This window comes from Pristiophorus japonicus, chromosome 8 (genome assembly GCF_044704955.1).
Source record: "Pristiophorus japonicus isolate sPriJap1 chromosome 8, sPriJap1.hap1, whole genome shotgun sequence".
NCBI lineage: Eukaryota > Metazoa > Chordata > Chondrichthyes > Pristiophoridae > Pristiophorus > Pristiophorus japonicus.
Window position 1 is genome coordinate 224,765,133 of NC_091984.1, and position 16,403 is coordinate 224,781,535.

The following is a 16,403-nucleotide window of genomic DNA, read 5'->3' on the forward strand; positions in this document are numbered from 1 at the left end:
CTCCGCCTCCACTCGCTGGGACTGGGTTTGAGCCCTGCACCTTCTGACTCAAGAGGCGAGAATGCTACCATTAATCCAAAGGCTCACGCTAGCCAATTCTATTGGATGTTCAGACTTGACTGTTACCAACAGTCTGCATTTGTTGTTCTTGACCAGTTCCTCTAAAGGAAAGTGTAGAGGGAAACAGGTGAAAGATGAACCCTTTCGTACTGCTCTCAACTACCCTCTTGTAGCAGGATGATCAACCAACATATTGGCTTGATGCTGCACCATCCAAATTGACAGATGATGTTCAGAGGCCATGAAGGAAGAGAAAGGATTGAGAAGTAATAGAAGTTTCAAAATATAAATTAGTCAGACTATGGTATGTCAAGTCTACCGTGAGGTGTACATAAATTCTGAAGAAGCAGATAAGATTTATATTTTTAATTGACCTATTTTGGATTTGTATAGGCGATATTACAAAAGGTTTAATTAATTATTGTCTCAAATCTGTCATCATTGACAGAACAGTTCACCTTGAGTTGAATCAATCATTGGCCTATATTACTGAAATCACTGTTTATTTCAGTCAAGCAAAGAACCGACTGTTGCTCATGTTAATAGTAAAATGATACAAGGGCCCTTTCACAATGAGAATTAAAGCTGTGGTCCTCGGTGTTTCTAGCACATTGGCCCCTCTGTCTTTGAGGGTGCGCTACTATCTTGAATCCCTGTGGGTTTACATGAATAGCTTTGGTTGAGGAGAACTGAATGAAGATGAACCAGTGCTAACTTTAACTAAACACTCTAAGCAAAATATCTCTTCTTTGTCACAATGGTTATTGAGCCAGGACTGGACCAGGACCTTTCGTTCTATTTAAAGAAACCTTTCCAATTGTGGAGGCATGCCCAATGTGAGATTGTTGCAATTTTCTGGCTAATATAGTTCTGTTGGACCAAATGATAGTAGCACACCCTCAAAGACAGAGGGGCCAATGTGCTAGAAACACCGAGGACCACAGCTTTAATTCTCATTGTGAAAGGGCCCTTGTATCATTTTACTATTAACATAAGCAACAGTCGGTTCTTTGCTTGACTGAAATAAACAGTGATTTCAGTAATATAGGCCAATGATTGATTCAACTCAAGGTGAACTGTTCTGTCAATGATGACAGATTTGAGACAATAATTAATTAAACCTTTTGTAATATCACCTATACAAATCCAAAATAGGTCAATTAAAAATATAAATCTTATCGGCGGGTAGAAGTTTGGAACTCTCTTCCACAAATGGCAATTGATGCTAGATTAATTGTTAATTTTAAATCTGAGATTGATAAGGTTTTTGTTAGCCAAAGGTATTGAGGGATACGGGCCAAAGGTATTAGGTCACAGATCAGCCAGGATCTCATGGACTGGTGGAACAGGCTCGAGGGGCTAAATGGCCTACTCCTGTACCCATATTCGAAGGATGGGCTGATAGGGTTAGACGAAGTAGGGTAGGAGGATGCTCGTGTGGAGAATAAAAACACTGGCATAGACAAGTTGGGCCGAATGGCCAGTTTCTGTGCCGTAAATTCAATTCATTCTTCCCCTCTCAATGTGCTAAAGCTTTAAGGTTTGCATAAACCTGACTGACACTAGATTGTCATATCCTTGAAGGATTTAGGGGATTTGTCAATCAACCAGGATATTGTCGTGTGTGACTAATAGCTGCTCAAGCCAGTGGCTGAGCGATTCCTTATTCTCTTTCCTTTCAACACCCCCGCCCCTCCCTCAACACCCCCACCACCCTGCATCCTTTGAAGTAGAATATGTTAAGTTGGGGTCAAGGGGCTACCTGGAACTTTGGCCTTGTTTGCCTTAAATGCAAAATGCTTTCCATTTTGAGCCCACTAAAGGGCAACACTGATGCTCACCCTGCAGGTCGTCTAGGGAACTCTGGTAAAACATCATTTAAATTCAGTCTAAGCGTCTTAATCAAGCGAGCGTAGAGAATAAACACTTTAAAAAAATGTTCCCACTGTATATTTGAGATTTTACAAGTGTCAGAGACAACGATGGGATTTAGCAGTGCTGCCACATGATTCCACAGTGATCAAATTATTCTTGCTCACTTATCGCTGACCTACATCGGCTTCCGATTAAGCAACACCTCGATTTCAAAATTCTCATCCTTGTTTACAAATCCCTCCATGGCCTCGCCCCTCCCTATCTCTGTAATGTCCTTCAGCCTTACCCCCCCCCCCCTCCCACCGAGATATCTGCCCTCCTCAAATTCTGCCCTCTTGAGCCTCCCTGATTATAACTGCTCAACCGCCGGTGGCTGTGCCTCCTGTTGCCTAGGCCCCAAGCTTTGGAACTCCCTGCCTTATCCTCTCTTTTCTCCTTCAAGACACTCCTTAAAACCTACCTCTTTGACCAGGCTTTTGGTCATCTGGCTTAATTTCTTCTTATATGGCTCGGTGGCAAATTTTTGACTTATAACACTCCTGTGAAGCGCCTTGGAACGTTTTACTACGTTAAAGGTGCTATATAAATACAAGTTGTTGTTGTCGTTGTCATGAGACAGATGGAAACAAATGTGCCAGGGTCTCGGAATCTAGTTTACCTGGTCCTTCGCAATTAAGAAAAAATAGATGAAAAGGGGCTTTGCCAGAGATCTGGGGGAAAATAAAATATATTAAATTTCCAAATTCAAAATATTTAAAAAGGTTTATGAACCATTGTCCCGATTTAATAAAAATAATCCAACAGGACCATTTCTAATTTAAATATTTATTCATATACCTAACACATTTTACATAAAACATTTCATTACTTTCTAGTTAAGATATGCCAATAGATTTGAAACTAAATGAGGGGGAAAAATCTTAACAAATATTTCCTTCCTTCCCGCCTCCCCCCCCCCCCCACAGATAAATTTGAGATAAATCTCATGATCTATCTGGTTGGTTAATCAAGTCATGACAATTTTTTAAATGTACCTTGTAATTGTAGTCTCCCACTTGTTGGCCAGTATCAAAATATCTTATGAAGAATCTGGTAAGATTATTTATAAATGCTGCTTTAGAACAGGGGTGCGTATATTTTATTTCAAGAACTTCACCATTTCCTCCTCTCATCAGAACTTTGAAACCATGTAAGCAAGTCAGATTTATAATGAATCCTTTGAAGATGAAGTTAAGCTGCATCTCTTCCCAGCCATATTAGGCAATTAGGGATGACTAATAATATGTAGAGAACATGTGTAGCTCACTTCACATTAACAAATAGAATAGGTACTCTTTTCTCTATGTGCTTCCTGCAATGTGGAGATTACCCATCAGTGTACTTCATACTTTCTACAGACATGATTCAAATCTGATATCAAAGTTCTTGAAGTTTGTACTTCACACACTTGTCTGATGAACATGATTTGAATTTGGAAATTATTTTAGTTAACTGGTGTGGTCTATTTCTGGGAAGCTTTATTTTTTAAAAAGTGAACATTAATGTCCTTTTTGGGTACCCACGCCATGTTAAAGTTCAGCCTACATTGTAAGAGTTAAGTCATTCTGATTTATCCTCCAATTCTTTTGATATGTGATGCATCTTTCATTCCTCATGTGAGTACCTCATGGAGCTAAAGTCTACTTCACAGAGATATTCCATATAAGCAAAGTATTGATGCTGTTTGAAGTTTCCCTGTGCAGCCCTAATCGAGAGTCTATCGGAGCCCTGGCGAAAAGATATCAAACTATGCCTTCCCCATCATTTTAAGGAACTTGCATGCTGAGTGTCCCACTGCTACCATTTTCTCAGTATTGACAATTGCCTTGGTTGGTGGCCCTTGTGATATTGGACTGATCTTGATCCCCACAATCTGAAGTAATGACAGAATGACCAAAGTTTCAGTCGATATAGTCAGTGTTGTAAGTGACTCACCAGTGATGCTTCAAGAGTTGAGAAACTAACATCTATCCATCTATACCTTTATAAAATAGCTTTAAAAAAAAATAACCAGCCAACAAGTGGAAACACTGTACCTTTAAGAAATATTCTCGTAAACAGTGCTTAGTTCAAATGAAACAGGTTCTCGCTTATCTTTAAGACAATAAATATAAATAAAACAAATATACAAACAGTAATACTGGCTATCACAACAGCACCAAGACATTCCACTGTACTGAGCTATCACAACGCATAGAACACATCCAAAGCAAAAAATAATTCACATTTCTAGGATCTACTAATAATTGATAAAGTTGAGTTTCAAGCCATTCACGAGATCCAATTATGTGCATTTAAAGTTTTTGTTTTGCATCCATTGTGAATCCTGGTTAAGCAGTTCTCTTCCTCCAAAGTATATATACGTTAGTTAATCAACCATACAATGCGTGCCCCTGTTCCTGGTAGGACTTTGTTGCAGTAGAACATCCAGTGCGGAATGGTAAAGTAACTCATGGACTTCTACTGGATGCTGGTTCACCATCTGCGAATTAAAGGTGACGTTACTGCAACCAATACCCTCATTAATGATTCTTAAGATTGGGTCGGTCACCATTTCACTGGGTCGCTGGCCAATGGAAGGATGCTAATGGTCATTTGGGTCCTGTGTTTTTTTTTTCTTCCCCCGAGCTCATTCTTCCACAAGGATACAAACTCTTGCTGTGACTCTTTTTAAAATCTTTGTTAGCCCAAATAATTCAAAACTTTACCCTCAAAATCCACGGTCAAAAAACAGGTTTTCTCATTGTTGGTCTGTTGCAAGTTATCATCCAAACATTAACATGCTGGCCAGCACCCAAGAAAGTCTATGATTTTGAAACTGTCCTATGAAACGAGCAGCTTAATGGGCCTAATGGCCTATTCTATTGCGGTGCTTTGCAAAGTCTGCTTAGACCCCCCGGGAATTTAAATTTGGTCAAATGACTGGTGGATTGATGTGTAGTATGACTGATTCCCAGTATGGACATTATTCTTCAACCAAACTGGACATCACGCAAATGTACTGTATTGCTCTGTTATAGGCTAAATAGTCATGTGTTGTCATTGAGAGGTAAACAATGCTAAATCTGAAAAATTTACATATTTAACTTGGTAGGAATTCTTTTAAAAAAAAAAACATTTTATTTGTTCTTCCGTCTCAGTGCTTGTATAGTCCAGCTAATCGATATGTTTTTTTTACACAAGTCTATTTTTTAATGAATGAGAATGGTCTGGATCTTTTTCAGTTGTGTTCATAATAGGTTATTTCATAGTCAACTTTTAGACCTGCTCCACATGTAGGCTGCATTTAGGTTCCTGGATCTTCCACACAGCGTAGTGTGATTGCTTTTTCCAAAAGCTGAATGAGTTAAGACAGCTGAGTCCACTGAAAAATACAGCCTTATGAGAGAGAGTTGGACACGCTTGTGTCTTAAGAAGTGGGCATGGAAACTCTTTCCTATAATGTTGTGTATTTAGTTCTCAGTGCATTCTCATGCTCATAGCAGTGCCTCATCAATAGGTCCTGGCAGATCAGAGCAACTTCTCTTTATTGAAGTGCGATGGGTTTATTCCCGTGCGTGTTCAGGTATTGTGCTGGCACATTCTCCAGGCTGGCATAGGTGGTGTAGAGACCGGTCACCTGCAGATCAGAGAAAGAATTCTCGCTGCCACTGGACACGGGAGTGAGGCCCACTGTTCCGAGAGGAGAGTCCGAGAGACGGAGCGGGGATGTGCTAAACGCACCGAGTGTGTCCAGGTTGAAACTCTCGTCTTTTATTTCTTCCCATAGATTTCCTGTTAAAGAAGGGAAAGGCTTTAGCTTTGATTCAACACTTTCAATTACTATACTTTTGTTTTTGTGTGAGGTTCCCGTTTTTAAGAAACCAACTCCAGGGGGGAGAAATTTGGCAGCGCCTCAGTTGGGGCGGAGCGGTAACTTTTGCACCGGCAAATGGTTTGCGTCTGCCACCGCAAAATCCATCAGCTGGGCCCGGAGTTTGAAGCGGGGTGCTAAGGGAGGGGTTGCAGACCTCTATTAGGGCACTAGGCCGGCTGTGCAAGTGAAAATCCAGAGCTAACCAGCCGGCCTCAGAACACCGTGAGAGAGGCCTGGGGAGAAAAAAATCCCAATAAGTAACTCACGCCACCACAATATAAATCGCAAAAAAAAAATCAATCACACTTACCTCAGATCGACATTACTTACCTCGCTGCAGTCGCTACAGCTGGAACACCAGGGAGCGCTACTGAGCGCTACGGGTCGGGCGCGATCCAAATATCGAGCCGATGTTGCAACCGGGGTCGTTGCACACCAGCTTCGCGCCCCCTCAAAACCGGTGCCAAATGTCCCAGTGGGGCGTTGGAAGCTGGTCGCCCGCTCGGAAATGTTCATCACCGCGCTAACAGGGGCAGCAGAAGAACGAAAATGCAGCCCCATGTATATACAAAACTGTTTCATTATATTTTTAATTAAGAGGGCATAGTGCATGCCAACCTTTGGCTTCACGCAGCCTCAACTGATGGGATGAAAGGCTTCTCTCTGCAAATGAGCCTGGACAACCTCAAGCCTCTGTTTGTGTGAGCCCATGGCACAAAACTATCCCTGACTGGGCACGACATATATAATCCCACTCAGGCCCACGGGACGTCCGTTGTGGAAAATGGAATGGTCACATGATATGGTACACTACGGGAGGCCTTATTACCTTGGAGCAAAGTGTTGTTCCTGACCTGGAAGTAGATGCTCTGAAATGAGGGCGTATTCCATTCACGAGCACTAGCAGTTGGTGCCTTGATGAGCAATTTCCTTTCACCGGCGAAGTCAGTGTTACAGTGCACAGTGATCACCTAGATAGGATGGATAGGAAGGACCTATTTCCCTTAGCAGAGAGGTCAACAACCAAGGGGCATAGATTTTAAGTGATTGGTATGAGGTTTTGAGGAGATTTCTTTTCACCCAGAGGGTGGTGGGGGTCTGGAGCTCACTGCTTGAAAGGGTAGTAGAGGCAGAAACCCTCACCGCATTTAAAAAGTACTTGGATGTGCACCTGAAGTGCACCTACAAAGCTACGGGCCAAGAGCTGGATTAGGCTGGGTAGCTCTTTGTCGGCCGGCGCGGACATGATGGGCCAAAATGGCCACCTTCCGTGCTGTAAATTTCTATGATTCTACAATCAACACCAACGGCTCTTCTGGGAGATGGAACAAAGGGTGTTCATTGACATTTAATTAGGGCCTTACGCTAAACATCCACAAGACAAGGATCCTCCACTAGCCTGTCCTCACCGCACAGCACTGCCCCCCCCCCCTACCAATCATCAAGATCCACGGCGCAGCCTGGACACCGTGGACTACTTCCCATATCTCGGGAGCCTCCTATCAACGAGCAGGCATCGAAGACGAGATCCAACACCGCCTCCGTGCGCCAGTGCAGCCTTCGGCCCTCAAAACTGGCACCAAGCTCATGGTCTTACAGGGCTGTAGTAATACCCGCCCTCATGTATGGCTCAGAGACATGGACCATGTACGGCAGACACCTCAAGTTGCTGGAGAAATGTCACCAACGATGTCTCCGCAAGGTCCTACAAATCCCCTGGGAGGACAGACGTACCAACATCAGTGTCCTCGTCCAGGCTAGCATCCCTAGCATTGAAGCACAGACCACACTCGATCAGCTCCGCATGCCAGACACGAGTGTCCCAAAGCAAGTGCTCTACTCAGAGCTCCTTCACGGCAAACGAGCCAAAGGTGGGCAGCGGAAACGCTACAAAGACACCCTCAAAGCCTCCCTGATAAAGTGCAACATCCCCACTAACACCTGGGAGTCCCTGGCCCAAGACCGCCCTAAGTGGAGGAAGTGCATCCAAGAGGGCGCTGAGCACCTCGAGTGTCAATGCCGAGAGCATGCAGAAATCAAGCGCAAGGAGCGGAAAGAGAGTGCGGCAAACCAGTCCCACCCACCCCTTTCCCTCAACGACTATCTGTCCCACTTGTGACAGAGTCTGTGGCTCTCGTATTGGATGGTTCAGCCACCAAAGAACTCACTTCAGGAGTGGAAGCAAGTCTTCCTCGATTCCGAGGGACTGCCTATGATGATGAGTTAGTGCCAGCTGTGGCTCAGTGGCAGCACACTGGCCTCTGAGTCAGAAGGTTGTGGGTTCAAATCCCACTTCAGGGACTGGAGCACATAAATCTAGGCTGACACTCCAGTGCAGTACTGAGGGAGTGCAGCACTGTCGGAGGTGCCGACGTTAAACCGAGGCCCCGCCTGCTGTCAGATGGACGTAAAAGATCCCATGGCACTATTTTGAAGAAGAGCGGGGGAGTTATCTCCGGTGTCCTAGCCAATATTTATCCCTCAATCATCATCACAAAAACTCCCCAGATTATCTGTCCATTATCACATTGCTGTTTGAGGGAGCTAGCTTGTGCGCAAATTGGCTGCTGTGTTTCCTACATTACAACAGTGACTACGCTCTTTTAAAAAAAAAAGTACTTCATTGGCTGTAAAGCGCTTTGAGACGTCCAATGGTCGTGAAAGGCTCTATATAAATCCAAGTCTTTGTTTTTATTTGCTAACGGTATTCATGATTTGATTGAAGCGCTGTGCTGGGAGTTGGTATTTTCATACTTGTGGATCCACAAACTTTATTGTTACTTGTGAGAAATGAAGACGGGGGAAACATCGTGCTCACGTACACACAGTGTTTCAGCACGTACTTTTCTCTGCGGTGGTCACTCACCGTGCAATGCAAAGTCCATGATGGTCGGGTCCAGGGCATCGACGTCTGTGCTCATGTCTGTGGTCATGCAGAACAGATCCGCCGCGGCCCTGCCGGCTCCGTGTTGCGACAAAGGGCTGTGGCTGATATCTGGCATTGCGTGGAGCGGCGGGGTCTGAGCCGGTGCCGGCGAGTTGGGGGTGATCCGTGTCTGCTGCTGCTGGATCTGGTGATGCAGAGGCAGCGAGTGCAAGGAGAGGGTGGCGACAGACTGGTGGGGGAGATGGGGCACCGCGATGCTTCCTTGTGTGGTTGTCACCTGCGCTGCCATGTGGATTGTTCGCTCCGAGAACTTTGACGGCCTCCTGCAATTTTCTGGCCGATCAGATATCAATTTGTCCAGTTCATCTGCAAAGGAGAGAGAGAGAGAGAGAGAGAGAGAGAGGGGTAATGGTGAGGTCTCGTCTTCTGGGAAACCTTGAGTAAATGGCCATTTACCAATTTTCTCCCATCCGCTTCCAAAGCCAGTTGATATAGTGCCATAGCACCCTTCATTATCTGCTCACGATGCAGTAGTTTGCTAAGGAAATATTATCTTCCTTCTATACTCCAATGCCCATTGTCCCACTCCAAGGACTTGAGCACAAAATCTAGGCTGACACTCCAGTGCAATGCTGAGGGAGTGCTGCACTGTCGGAGGTGCTGTCTTTCGGATGAGACGTTAAACCGAGGCCCCGTCTATTCTCTCAGGTGAACGTAAAATGATACCCTGGTACTATTTGAAGAAGAGCAAGGGAGTTATCTCCGGTGTCCTGGCCAATATTTAATCCTTAATCAACATATCAAAAAAACAGACTACCTAGTCATGATCACATTGCTGTTTGTGGGAGCTTGCTGAGCGCAAATTGTCTGCCGCGTTTCCCACATTACAACAGTGACTACACTCCAAAAGTACTTCATTGACTGTAAGCGCATTGAGACATCCGGTGGTCGTGAAAGGCGCTATATAAATGCAAGTCTGTCTTCATCACCGACCATTACCTGGATTTGCCATGCTCCTTCGAATTGCCGCCAGATCCTTCCTCTTCCATTTCTGCATCTCCTCCTCCATCTTTTCGATCTTGGCTGGGTTGAGGGCCCAAAGGCACCCTTTCCGTGATGAACCACTCAGTTTGTTCTCCACCTTCTCAAAGCACTTGTTCAGTGAGAGGTTGTGCCTGACCGAGTTCTTCCAGCCATCCGGAGCAGTCTGAAACAGAGATACAATGGCCCTTTCAAACAGAGAGCACCTCAGAACCTAATGCCTCCCTCCACTCCCCACCCCTGCTTTCCACACCAAGACACCAACCTCAAATTGGCATGGCTGGTGTAGGGTTTGTGTTATCCATGAGCTTCCAGCTTTCTTTGTCTGTTTCCCCAAATCTTTTCATTTTAACAATTGGCCATGTTGATTAAGCAAAGTGTTATGTATGTAAACCTGTAACTACCATGTCTAACCACCAGAGGGTTTATCCCCTGGAGTCCCAAGGGATCCCACAATCCCTTGGGAGCACCTGTATATAAGGAGGCCTCACAGGCTGGAGAGGCACTCTGAGATCTGTAATAAAGGACTAAGGTCACACTTACTTTGAGCTTGCAGAATCTAGTCTGACTCTTTAGCGTACATCCTTTGTGTTATGTCTTGGTTAAAGAATGATACACTTCCTGTTTCTGGTACCACAGTCAATGTGACACAGTGAGCTGCATTGTGAAGCCCCCCTCCACCCCGCTCCAAACATGCACCTCAACACCAAGCACAGAAAAGACCTCTTGCTGAGAGAATTGTCAATTTGGTGGCAAATTAAGGGTGTTGTTGGAGTGTCGTCCCATGTCCATCAGGAGTAGAATTCAGACGGCCTCAAACATTTCGGCCGGCAGAGAAGCAGAAAAAGTCCATCCCAATCGTCTGTAGACTGGATTCAAGCCCAGGTACCAGAATAAGACAGTGTCTGCTCCACCCAGTCTCTCTCACACCACTGCAACTGACTTTTGTTTCCCCTTAGCTCTGTTATCCCCTCCCACAGGGCACACTGTCCCTTGGCCTTGAGAATGGGTCATAAGGCCAATGTCCCATTGACCAGAAAGTGCAGAAGAACCAGTCTCAGTGAACCTGTTGCCAGTCTCTCTGTCTCCTCTGTGATGGCTCTGCTTTGCACCGGCCCCTGATGGCATTGCGGTGATTGAGAACTCACCACTCGAGAAAGCATTGGTGCAGATCTACGTCCTACCGTTCTATGGTACAGTGCGTTAGAGTGCCAAACTACTGTGCCGCACCAACAGTGAAATGTACCTCTGCCCATTTTTTGCTCCCTTTCCTCTTTTTAAACCCCCCCGATCTTATGTATTTTTTCTCTCTGTTTCCCATGGCAGCTAGTAATTATTTCACCATTCACTCGCTATCTAGACTCATCTTTTTCTAACTTCTACCATTCCCATCTCAAGTCGGCCCATCATCCCTTTTGGCTCTCAAATCTCTCCTGTCTTCCACCCGATCACATACCTTCCCTTTTGTGTTCTTTCCTCCCCTCCCCCTTTCAGTGCTCCTTAAGAATCTGCTCATTTCGAACATTTGCCTGTTCTGACGAAGGGTCATCGACCTGAAACGTTAACTCTATTTCTCGCCACAGATGCTACCTGACCCGCTGAGATTTCCAGCATTTTCTGTTTTTATACAAGTGAAATGTACTTACCTCTTTTAAAGGGGAAAGTTCTATCCTATTTATAAACCATAGATGTGAGCTACTTGTCAACAGAATCCTCTGTCCTGCTTCCCTCACTGTCTGCTTCTGGTGAAATCCAGCTTGTACCAGCAGCAGGAATGGAGATGGTATTTATTTCGCCTGCAATGCTTGTGACCCAGTAATACTCAGAATTCCCCAATGAAAACATCTGAGATGGGGCAAAGTAGCACAGGATAGGATGTACCCTTCCGTAATCCCTTGAAGAAATATTTTGCAATTCGGCATTCTGGATTAACTTGAGTCCCTTTTGCTGGGAGCCCCAGACCATCACGAAATCTCAAAAACTGCAAGATCATGATGGAAAATAGCGCCTCTTCTGAGACAGTACTATTACAAGCCGGGTGCCATCAGAATAAAGGTCATGTACTGTAAAGGTGGCAGGTTGGTGCATGATGGTATTTCAATGAATTGAGCCATGGAATGCTAGAACCAAGGTTCTTGGTTGCAATTCCCTGGACAGATAATTCAGGGCAGAGACCAGACAGATTCCTGTGAGTGAGAGAGAGAGAGACATCTAAAAAAGACAAGTCACCTTGAACAATCTTGGGCGCTTTCTGTGACTGATGACGCCAGATTGCCCGCTAACAATTGTGATGGATACTTTTCTGCTCCCCCACAGACTATTGAACTCAATGGGACAATTCTGTATCTTGCATGTCTCCTACCTTGAAGTAGGGGAAGTGTTCCTTCATGAAGCTGTAGATCTCACTGACCGGGAGGCTGCCTGTCTTGCTATTTTTCAGTGCCATGGCAATCAGACAGCTGTCAATGAAAGAAATGCAAGGATCAATTTGATGCACATAAATAAACAATACTTTAAAGTTTCTTTCTTGTGTTTCTTTCGGGGGAATTTTCTGTCCCGTCGCAGATGACATTGCAAGGATAGAAACATAGAAAATAGGTGCAGGAGTAGGCCATTTGGCCTTTCGAGCCTGCACCACCTTTCAATATGGTCATGACTGATCATTTTTGCAACTTCAGTACCCCATTCCTGTTTTCTCTCCATAGCCCTTGATCCCTTTAGCCGTAAGGGCCACATCTAACTCCCTTTTGAATATATCTAACGAACTGGCCTCAACAACTTTCTGTGGTAGAGAATTCCACAGATTCACAATTCTCTGAGTGAAGAAGTTTCTCCTCATCTCGGTCCTAAATGGCTTACCCCTTATCCTTAGACTGTGACCCCCTGGCTCTGGACTTCCCCAACATCGGGAACATTCTTCCTGCATCTAACCTGTCCAATCTCGTCAGAATTTTATATGTTTCTATGAGATCCCCTCTCATTATTCTAAATTCCAGTGAATATAAGCTTAGTCGATCCAGTCTTTCTTCATATGTCAGTCCTGCCATCCCAGGAATCAGTCTGGTGAACCTTTGCTGCACTCCCTCAACAGCAAGAATGTCCTTCCTCAGATTAGGAGACCAAAACTGTACACAATATTCAAGATGTGGCCTTACCAAGGCCTTGTACAACTGCAGTAAGACCGTCCTGCTCCTATATTCAAATCCTCTCGCTATGAAGGCCAACATGCCATTTGCCTTCTTCACTGGCTGCTATGTCTGCATGTCAACTTTCAATGACTGATGTACCATGACATCCAGGTCTAATCCATCACCATTCAGATAATATTCTGCCTTTCTGTTTTTGCCACCAAAGTGGATAACCTCACATTTATCTACATTATACTGCATCTGCCATGCATTTGCCCACTCACCTAACCTATCCAAGTCACTCTGCAGCCTCTTAGCATCCTCCTCACAGCTCACACTGCCACCCAGCTTAGTGTTATTTGCAAACTTGGAGATATTACTTTCAATTCCTTCATCTAAATCATTAATTATATTGTAAAGAGCTGGGGTCCCAGCACTGAACCTTGCGTTACCCCACTAATCACTGCCTGCCATTCTTAAAATGACCCGTTTATTCCTACTCTTTGCTTTCTGTCTGCCAACCAGTTCTCTATCCACATCAATACATTAACCCCCAATACCATGTGCCTTAATTTTGCACACGAATCTCTAGTGTGGGACCTTGTCAAAAGTTTTTTGAAAGTCCAAATACACCAATCCACTGGTTCTCCCTTGTCCACTCTACTTGTTACATCCTCAAAGGATATACTTGCTTTTGAAGCAGTTCAGAGAAGGTTCACTAGGTTGATTCCAGGGATGAGGGGGTTGACTTATGAGGGAAGGTTGAGTAGGTTGGGCCGCTACTCATTGGAATTCAGAAGAATGAGAGGTGATCTTATCGAAACGATAAGATTATGAGGAGGCTTGACAAGGTGGATGCAGAGAGGATGTTGCCACTGATAGGGGAGACTAGAACTAGGGGGCATATCTTAGAATAAGGAGTCACCCATTTAAAACTGAGATGAGGAGGAATTTTTTCTCTCAGAGGTTTGTAAATCTGTGGAATTCATTGCCTCAGAGAGCTGTGGAAGCTGGGACATTGAATAAATTTAAGACAGAGATAGACAGTTTCTTAACCGATAAGGAGTTATGGGGAGCGGGCAGGGAAGTGGACCCGAATCCATGATCGGATCAGCCAAGATCTTATTGAATGGCGGAGCAGGCTCGAGCGGCCATATGGCCTACTCCTGCTCCTATTTCTTATGTTCTTATGTTAATTGGCCCCTTTTCAGGTCACCCAAACTCAGCATCAAGCATGTCCAGGTTAGCTATACTGCAGCTACATACAGAGCAAGGCTTCCTCTACTCTGCCCAACAACTTAACCTTAACCTCATACGGTCATCCCCTGCTGTACCGGTGTCACATTTTCAGTACCCAAACCAGTCATCCATGTTGGTTCGCTCGGTAAAGACTGCTAACTCTCATCAAATTATGACAGTTGTTTGATGTGCGCTGAGGCAGCTCCAAATTAATTTCGTACAGGACCCTTACAGCTAAAAAAAACAAGGCACATTTCATCTAATCAATCTAAACCATTTCAAACTCGAGTCCGGAGGTGAAGGAGCAATGTGCTAAGTCACGCTTTCACCCAATGGTTTCAACAGCATTTGCAGCAGTAACCCCACTGAGCAGATTGGTTAAACGCTGTTCGATTTGATGAGTTGGACCAAGCTGAACCAAAAATCCATGGAGGCCTTTCGACCCACTTTCTTTCGCCTTCCATCCATGGTCCCTCTTCTTGCCCTCCCACCCTCCACATCTTCTCATTGCAATCCCTAAAGGATTCTGTCCTCCACCCTCCATTCTGCGCTCTCCAGCTGAGATGATGGTAAGTAGATAACTGATCTCTCAGTACTGCCCCAGACCTGGCTGGTTGGTGATGCAATATCTCTGAGGGTTGAGGCGACCAGGATGGATTTTGTTACTCTCTGAGATGTCTTATGCCATCCAAGACTTGACAGAAATGCCCCTCGGAGCTTGTCTAGTTCACTGGTTCAGCTCAACCTGAAACTGGAAGCGTTACTCTGGCTATACTTGAAATGTTAACCCATCTTTTCTCTTTCAGGTGCTTATTGATGCGCTGTGCATTTTTCTGGTTATATTTCCAATCTATGTGCTTCTCATTTTCCCTATTCTCATCTCCTTGTGGGTAAGTCATGCCAGAGTGAACAGGTCTACCTTTGTGTGGCCGTCTCAGAATGTTTCGCCTGTTGAAACAATGGCTTAGACTTGCTGGTATGATGGCTCACCGACACACTGCTGACTTGTGGGGAGCGAATAAAAAAAGGCAGCAATTTGGCCTCCGTGTTACTGAACTACTTCCATTCCCATGTGCATCTTTTCACAGCAAGAAATTCAAGCTGGTCATGTTTGTGAGCCATTCACACCTTTCCCTTTAAGAAACAATTTCTTTCCTACCCCAACTTTTGGAAATGGGGAGGAGTTGGGGGTGGGGGTGTGGGGTGGAAGAGAAAAAATACTATACAGTTCTCCATCTCCTTCATAAAGCCACTGTGTGTAACACCATTCTTCTCCCCTAGGTCCTAGTGCCATTTAACTCCATCTGTTCGTCCTACTTAGAATTTCCGCTCCCAGCTATCAAATGGTGTGATTAGTGAATAGTTGCAAACATCACTTTCGATTGCACTCTCAACAATGTGACTACAGGTACAACGTCTGAAATCCAGAATCCTCAGGGCTGAGTCTGTTCCGGTTTTTGGCTGTTTCCGGATTTCAGACAAGAAAATCAATAGTCTGAAATCCGGAATCCTCAACTAAATCCATGCCGGGTTTTGAACGGCGAGGTCCAACATCTGGCAAAACCCAAACTCCGACACGGATTTAGTCAAGGATTCCGGATTTCAGACTTGATTCTCTTGTCTGAAATCTGGAATCCTCGACTGAATCCGTGCCAGATTTTGGGCTTTGCCTCAAAAATAATTCCGGATTCCGGATAACTCCACTAGCTAGGCGCAAAATGTCCAGTTTTCAGAGTTCTGGATTGGATGTTTCACCTGTACTATGAATTAAAAAGGAGCCTTTTTCATCGTCTTTGATTGTCATATCTGTTGATTTTATTAAAAGCAACATCCGTATGCCATATGCCAATGTGGGGTTCAACGTGGCCTCATTACGTACCTGTAGGAATAGATGGGTTTGGGGTAGGTCTTGGGTTGCAGGTCCTGGTCATTGTGTGGGGCAAGTCGGGCCTGTGCATACGGAGACTGTGTGTGGTAAGATGGGCTGTAAATATTTCCAGGAGAGCACTGAAAAAGAAAGAGAGTGCACAACAAACACACAGTCAACATACAGAAAACTAAAAAACCTAGCAAATATAGAACACTTCAACTTATTCGTCTCTTCTCCCTCCTGTATAGAAAGAGGGGGGCAATTGAAATAGGACATGCTAATGCCAGGCATACTTTTCTATTCGCTGCTTAGTGTTCAGGCTGCATTAATGTATTTTGAACAACAGGGGAGTCAAGGGTTATGGGGAACAGGCAGGGAAGTGGAGTTGAGGTCAAGATCCGATCAGCC

General features: G+C 44.7%; 1 protein-coding gene across 2 annotated transcripts in view; it reads right to left on the reverse strand.

The window, feature by feature from the left end:
- Positions 1 to 5,409: 5,409 nt before the first annotated feature.
- foxn4 (forkhead box N4) overlaps positions 5,410 to 16,403 on the reverse strand; it is a 39,680-nt gene continuing 28,686 nt past the window's right edge. For both annotated transcript variants that reach the window (XM_070886390.1, XM_070886391.1), the window contains 5 exons: positions 16,005 to 16,132; positions 12,121 to 12,217; positions 9,717 to 9,924; positions 8,697 to 9,083; positions 5,410 to 5,748 (listed from right to left, as the gene is read on the reverse strand). In XM_070886390.1, coding sequence (XP_070742491.1) covers positions 5,501 to 5,748; positions 8,697 to 9,083; positions 9,717 to 9,924; positions 12,121 to 12,217; positions 16,005 to 16,132 — 1,068 coding nt within the window. In that variant the 3' untranslated portion in view covers positions 5,410 to 5,500. The remainder of the gene's footprint in view (positions 5,749 to 8,696; positions 9,084 to 9,716; positions 9,925 to 12,120; positions 12,218 to 16,004; positions 16,133 to 16,403) is intronic.